The sequence below is a fragment of the Cherax quadricarinatus genome, chromosome 29 (assembly GCF_038502225.1).
Source record: "Cherax quadricarinatus isolate ZL_2023a chromosome 29, ASM3850222v1, whole genome shotgun sequence".
Taxonomy (NCBI): Eukaryota; Metazoa; Arthropoda; class Malacostraca; order Decapoda; family Parastacidae; genus Cherax; species Cherax quadricarinatus.
In genome coordinates this window covers 27,280,705-27,288,725 of record NC_091320.1, presented here as the reverse complement: position 1 = coordinate 27,288,725, position 8,021 = coordinate 27,280,705, and the positions used below count along the sequence as shown (strand labels likewise).

Here is an 8,021-nt window from a genome sequence, read left to right as displayed (position 1 = left end):
TGGCACTAGAAGCTTTCTTGGGGCCCATGGTCACTTATTTTCCAGATAAAATCACCAAAAACACTGTAATAATACGAAATGTTACGATTGTATGCTTGGATGCTACCGCGGAGGCTGGCTGGTAAACAATGCCACCGGCGGAACATGTGAGGCTGGCTAAGGCGCACATTGGACGCGTCTCGGACGAACAGCGGTGAGCGGGTTTTTAAGCGGTATGCGAGGCAAAATTTTAGCGATAAAATGTATCGGTATGCGGATTAAACGTTATGTGATGCCAACGGTATGCGGGGGTCCACTGTAATTCCATAAGTTTTCCATCAAATTTCGTATTTTTGGTGTCATTACCATCAGGAAAATATTCTTTATCATTTCGTGAATTTTTTTAATTCTTCAACACTTAGAGCAAGTTTGTGAGCAGGGATCTCAACAGTGAAAGGGTTAACATGGCATCCATCTCCCACTGAGGCAGTGTGACCCAAAAAAGAAACACTACCACCATTATTTAACACTTTTTTTAATTGCTCGTTAATAATAGTAATGCCTGTTTGGACTCATTTTCAAAAATTCATGAAAATTAGGAAAGTTGCAGCAAAAGTTATAGGAATAAAAAGGTCTTAGAAATGGCCAGGCTGTAGCTTACTAGAAGAAGCGCATCCAAATCCCTCCATTATTTCGATGATGGAATGCTAAAGAGTTAAGGCACATTCACCAAGAAGCATCTGAGTACAGTGGACCCCCGCCTTACGAACGCATCGTGTTACATTAAATTCGCCATACGAAGCATTTGAACGCAAAAATTTTGCCTCGCCTCATGATAAAAAACTCGCCTTACGTGATTCGTCCGGGACACGTCCCACGTGTGGCCTCAGCGCCAGTGTTTACAAGCCAGCCAGTGCGGTCGCATCTACACATACATTTGGTACATTTCACATTATCCCAGTGTTTTTAGTGCTTGTAACTGCAAAATAAGTCACCATGGGCCCCAAGAAAGCTTCTAGTGCCATCCCTGTGGTAAAAAGGGTGAGAATTAGTATGGAATTGAAAAAAGAGATTAAGGAAATGTGTGCAAAGTGGGTTGAACTGCAAACTTTTATGGATGAAAATCACCCTGACACAGCTACTGCAAGCCGTGTTGGCAACCTGTACAATGACAATGTTATGGCCCATTTTAGTAAATGTTAACGGAACGGGAGGTACAGAGCTTTATGGACAGATTTGTTGTGCGACAGAGGTCCAGTGACTCTCAGGCTGGTCCTAGTGGCATTAAAAGAAGAAGGGAAGGAACCCCGGAAATGGACTTGCTACTTCAAGTCCTAATGGAAGGGGATTCCCCTTCTAAACAATAAGTTCCACACACACCCCTCCTCCCATCCCATCAATCATCACCAGATCTTCAATAAAGGTAAGTGTCATGTGTTCTATTCTTAGTAGAGTATTAACTGTGCATGGCTTCTTCAGTTTGTGTGTTTTAAAATTAATATTTCATGTGGTAAAAAAAAAAAATTTTTTCATACTTTGGGGTGTCAGGAACGGATTACAGTGGAACCTCAAAAATCGAACTTAATCCGTTCCAGGAGCTAGTTCTAAATTCGAAAAGTCTGAAATTCAAAGTAATATTTCCCATAAGAAATAATGGAAATACAATCCGTTCCAGAAACCGAAAAATATTCACACAAAAAATACATTTTATAGAGATTAATTACAGTTTTACATAAAATAAATACTATAGTTTTTAATTATGTATAGCAATACATTTAAAATAACATTTTTACTTACCTTTATTGAAGATTGGTGATGGCATCTGGAAGATAGGGAGGAGGAGAGAGGGAGTTGGGGTTAGTGTTTGGAAGGGGAATCCCCCTCCATGAGGACTTCGGGTAAAGCCCTCTCTGGGGTTACTTTCCTTCTCTGTCGTTTAGTGCCACTAGGACCAGCTTGAGAGTCACTCTACCCCTGTCTCACAAAATAACTGTCCACAGTCCTCTGTTTCTGGCGCCTCTTTAACATTTCCCCAAAATGGGACATGGTTCTGTCACTGAACTTGTTGCAAAGATGGCTTGTTTCAGCTTGCTCAGGGTGGTACTTCTGCACAAACACTTGGCACAAATCTCCTTAATCTTTGAAGAAGGCACCTCATCCACTCCCTCCTCTGAAGCAAGTTCCTCAGCTGTGGTCTGATACTGCTCCAGATGAAGCTCTTGCAGCTCTTCAGTGGTTAGCTCTTCCCTGTGGTCCTCCACCAACTCTTCCACATCCTCACCACTCACCTCCAACCCCAGGGTGTTCCCCAATGCCACAATAGAGACCACAACAGGCAGAGGGTGAGCTGGGTCAGGGTCAGCCTCAAACCCTGCAAAATCCCTCTTTTGGACACAATCTGGCCACAATTGTCTCCAAGCAGAGTTCAAAGTCCTGGAAGTCACTCCCTCCCAAGCCTTACCTATAAGGCTTGTGGAGTTGTAGATGTTGAAGTGATTCCTCCAGAACTCTCTTAGGGTCAACTTAGTGTCTGTGGTCACTTCAAAGCACTTTTCAAACACTGCTTTTGTGTAGAGTTTTTTGAAGTTAGAAATGACCTGCTGGTCCATGGGCTGGAGGAGAGGAGTGGTGTTAGGAGGCAAGAACTTCACTTTTATAAAACTGAAGTCCTTAGACAAGAGGTCTAATAAGTTTGGAGGATGAGCAGGAGCATTGTCCATTAACAGGAGGCACTTGAGTGGCAATTTCTTTTCCTGGAGGTATTTTTTCACACTGGGGCCAAACACTTCATAGACCCACTCTTTGAAAATTTGTCTTGTGACCCATGCCTTATGATTAGCTTTCCACAAGACTCATAACTTGTTCTTATAGACATTGTTTTTCTTAAACACACTGGGATTTTCTGAATGATACACAAGTAAAGGCTTCACTTTAAAATCACCACTAGCATTAGCACAGAACAAAAGAGTAAGCCTGTCTTTCATAGGCTTGTGTCCTGGCAGGGCCTTTTCCTCCTGTGTGATGATGGTCCTTTTTGGCATTTTCTTCCAAAACAAGCCTGTTTCGTCACAATTAAACACTCGTTCAGGTTTGAATTCTTCACTGTCTATGTACCCCTTAAACTCCTATACAAACTTCTCAGCTGCCCGTTTGTCTGAACTGGCTGCCTCACCATGTCTTACAACATTGTGTATGCCACTACGCTTCTTAAATCTGTCACCAGCCTCTGCTGGCCTTAAATTCATTATCAGCACTGGTTCCAGGAGTTTTCTGTACCAGATCGGCATGCAACTTCCTTGCCTTTTCGCAAATAATCGTCTCTGAAACACTATCACCTGCAATCTCTTTATCCTTGATCCACATCAGCAACAACTTCTCAACCTCTTCAACTATTTGTGGTCTTTTTTTGGTTAGCATATTAACACCTTTTGCAACATCAGCTTCCTTGATTTGTTCTTTCTTTGACCGATGGCCAACTTGTTTTTCCCATACATCCTGGCAAGCTCAACAAGTGTCACACCACTCTCATACTTCTGTATTATTTCCTTCTTCACATCTATGGTGTTTCTCACTTTCTTTACCACAGGGGTACCACTAGCAAGTTTCTTTGGGCCCATGGCAGCTTATTTCACAGTCCCACAAGCACTAAACACAACGAAATAATCGTAAAATGTGTGAATGAGAGCGCAGGTTAGTGTTCACTCAAGTATAAACAAAGCTAGACTGCTCACGGCGCCTGCGTGGGGACGCGGACAGAGCGGGCCCGCGGACATGTCCCATACCTTGCGGTCCGAAAATATGGGCGCGTTCGATAATAGGGACAGAGTTTGTCCAAAAAAATGGTCCTATTTTCGAAACGTTCGATATGTGATACGTTCGATTTTTGAGGTTCCACTGTAATTTGATTTCCATTATTTCTTATGGGGAAAATTAATTCGGCTAACGATAATTTCGGCTTACAATGAGCTCTTAGGAACGGATTAATATCGTAAGGCGGGGGTCCACTGTATTTTATAGTTCTTTTACCTTCTGTTTACTGTTAGTCTGCATAGTCTGTATCATACATCTCTTTCAGGTATTGATGGCCTTTACGCAAACATTACATCTGTTACGCCCCAGTAAGTGTCCTGGCTTTGCTTATGCCTGGCTGGAAATTGTGAGCCATCGAGTGTTCATTGGCCGGATGTTGGCTATTACACCACAACAAAAGGGATGGTCCATGTACTCCATGTTGTTAGCAGATCTTTTCACATTTTTAGCACCCTTTTTAAGGAATGCTGAATTAGCCAAACCACTGACAATGCTCTATAAGGTAAAGATATCTACAATATAGTGATTGTTTTGTCAGATACAATTTTTGCTTATGAATACCATACTATTGTTATATCTTCAGTATTTTTACATAATTTGCTGTTTAACATTACAGGGTACCCTACGTGTGCTGTTGGTCCTCCTCCATGACTTTCCTGAATTCTTATGCGAATACCACTATGGATTCTGTGATGTCATCCCTCCAAATTGCATCCAGATGCGTAATCTCATTCTGTCTGCCTTTCCACGAAATATGCGCCTTCCAGATCCTTTTACACCAAATCTCAAAGTAGACATGTTGCCAGAAATTACTGTATCACCTAAGATTCACACTACTGTTGCCAGCCTCATTCAACCTCCAGAATTCAAGAAGAATTTAGATTCCTATCTAAAGAACAGGACACCAGTAACATTTCTCTCAGATATGAGAACATATTTACAGGTATGTGAATTGTTCAGATTGTCAGAATAGGTATGTATACATGTATATATACATTTGCATATGTAGATTATAATGTGTATGTATGAATGTGTGTATATGTATATATATATACTTTTTTTAACATGTTGTGTGTCTCCCACCGAGGCAGGGTGACCCAAAAAGAAAGAAAAAACTTATCATCATTCAACACTTTCACCATCACTCATACATAATCACTATCTTTGGAGAGGCGCTGAGATACGACAGTTTAGAGGTCCCTCCAAACTGCCAATATCCCAAACCCCTCCTTTAAAGTGCAGGCATTGTACTTCCCATTTCCAGGACTCAAGTCCGGCTATATATAGTGTGCGTGTGTGTGTGTACTGAAGCCACGACACAAGTAGTATTGAAACATTTATCAAACTGCAGCCAGCCGGAATTAGATCCTGCAACACATTCTCTCTCCTCAAGGGACAGAGCAACAGTCCCATTGCCTTAACTACTTGACCATCGATCTTTCAGAGATCATGCACCCAGCAGTGCTAGGTGTTGGTCATGATCCGAGGACACTCGTGATAGCGGTAAGCTCAAGGCTTATCTGAAGGATCGATGGTCAAGCGGTTAAGCCAATGGGACCATTGTTCTGTCATGAGGTGGGAGAAAGTATCACAGGATCTAATCCCAGCTGGTTGCAGTTTGGTAAATGCTTCAATACCACTTGTTTTGTGGTTTCTTTGCTATATAAACTGCTTGTGGAGGCTGGTTTTCAAACGGGAGGTGGTTAAAATTAGCCTTGAGCTTACTACTACCACGAGTGTCCTCGGATCACGAGCAACACCTAGTGCTGCTGGGTGCAGCACTAGGCGCTGCAGAGATGAGATACCATCTCACTTCTGGATAGTAACCATGGTACCCAAGAAGAGTGTGAGTATTCCTGGAAGTGCAAAAAAGTAGCACGAGTGTGAAAGTCTTGATGTGTGTGTGTATTTTTAATAAGAAAATTGAGATATTAGATAAGTGTGGCACATGTAATGAAGATGGAGTGAGCCTGTGACGTAATGTGGCATCAATTTGCATGGTCAGGAAGATTAAGGAAAAGATTACCTGCTTGTGAAATGACCAATACAGGTTGTGCTCCTGAAAAGAATGACAAATAAGTCAAAACAGTTAAATAAGATGGAAGGCTTGTTGAGTGAGTGGATTTAACAAAAAACAAGAAAGGTGCACCACTCATTTTCATCATAAGGAAAAAGAGTCTTAGAGTACTATAAAATAGTGTGTTATGAGGAAAGGAAGCCTGAGCAAGAGTGCTTGTTTAGTACAGACTGGTTTCACATATTCTAATTGTGCAGTTGGTTGCATAGTATTAAATCTTCTGGTGAATGTGCTTTTTCTGACACTACTGTTGCAAGGAATTCCCCTTCTGAATTACAGGAAATTATTTCTGAAAGTGGCTACGAGCAGCAGTAAGTGTTTAATGCTGTAGAAACAAGAATGTTGAAAGATGCCAGTGAGAACTTACATCAGCCAGCAAGAGAAAAGTGCACCAAGGTTAAAGGCAGCAAAGGATTTGCAGTAATGTGTCAATCAACTCAGAATGTTATGTACCACTCCAAGGCTCCCTGTGCTTTGAAAGATATAGATAAAACTACCAGTTATTTGGAGGTAAAAACCAATCAGCAAAGATGACAGAGGAAATATTTACTGACTGGTTTAGGTATTTTATTCCCAAAGTCATGTTTTACCTGTGAAGCTGTACTGTTGTTGAATTATTAGAATGTTTAAGTGTAACTACCCTTGAAAAGTGATGCAGAAACTTGCTGTATTAAGGGATGCTGACTCAGACCTCAGAGTGCTAGAATTTAGGCATAAATTTAACATTGCAGGTGACATGAGCTGCATCAAAAGTGCATGGAACAAAGTGCCCCAATCAGTATGGCTTAGTGTGGTGAATACGTTAGAGGTTTTCCTCTCGGTTGAGAGCCGTCGGTGTAAGAATCAGCTGTTTGCTTCAACCAACAATCCACAACATTCCCCATGAGGGTTACACCATCCTTCTCTACTCCTTTTAAAATCAACACGCACCAACAACCAGAATTTAAGTTAAGAAATAATTATGTAACTTTTGTAGCTGAAAGTACATGTATTGTATTAACCATAACACATTACTGAATCAGCCTACGATTACGGGAAAATGGTTTCCATTTTCGCCAATCACTCTGGAACAGATTAAACATGAAAACCGAGGGTTCACTGTACATTATTATCAGTATTTTTACAATTTCAAGACCTAAAGAAAAGTTGGTTGGCTTTTTGGGGGTCTTTTACCCTTATGATGATCTTTTCATTTTTCTCGATTTTTTTTTTATTACATGCCACTTTCAGGAATGTCATTACCGAGTTAGCCAATGTATAAAAACACTTGACACACATGCACACGCACGCACGCGCGCACACACATGCATTCGGACTCGACCCCTACAACCTCAACTAGGTGAGTACACACATACCCCTACATACTCTCACTTTTTCTCACTCTCCTACTAAATGGTGCATTATATAATTGATTTAGGATTACATTGATGACATATGTCATAGAAAGCCTCTGGTTAGGCAGAGCATTTCGGGCAATCTTAAAATTAACTTATAACATTTGGATGATTATATTTAGTTTTTTACATGAATGCTAAAATTTTCAGTCTTTGACATTAACTGTAGAAATTGATTTATGAGTGACACTTTTGTTATGTTTAGTAGGACTGTTATATTTGTAATGGTTATTACAATTTTTTAACACTCCAACCATATCCCACTGAAACAGGGTGACTTAACTAAGAAGAAAACACTCTCACTGTCACTCTTTAAATTACTGTCAAACCAGAAGGGTGCAGACATAATGGTTCAAATGACCCCTTCAAATTGCTACATCCCCACTCCTTTTTTGCAAGTGCATGCACTATACCTCCTTTAATCACCCCCTCCGTACTCCCTACCTCCCATCCTTCCAATCTTTTCTAAAATAACCCCTACCTGTCCTTACCTCCACCTCAGATTTACACACCCTCCTAGTTTTCTCCATCCTCCCAAATTATCCAAACCACCTCAACAACCCCTCCTCAGCCCTCTGAATAACACTGTTGGTAACTCCACACTTAATCTCCAGACTCTGAATACTTATATAATCACACCTTCAGACATGACATCTCTACTGCCTCCAGCCTCCTCCTCCTCACTGCAGCATTCTAAACCCATGCTTCACACTCATGCTGGGTTTAACGCTTAGTTTTAATTGTAATAGTAATTCACACCC

General features: G+C 41.1%; 1 protein-coding gene across 1 annotated transcript in view; it reads left to right on the top strand.

The window, feature by feature from the left end:
- The window catches only part of Not1 (CCR4-NOT transcription complex subunit 1), a 462,156-nt gene that overhangs the window by 440,986 nt on the left and 13,149 nt on the right, over window positions 1–8,021 (top strand). The window contains exons 35-36 of the mRNA XM_070089800.1: window positions 4,055–4,291; window positions 4,406–4,732. Of these exons, the coding sequence (XP_069945901.1) occupies window positions 4,055–4,291; window positions 4,406–4,732 (564 nt within the window). The remainder of the gene's footprint in view (window positions 1–4,054; window positions 4,292–4,405; window positions 4,733–8,021) is intronic.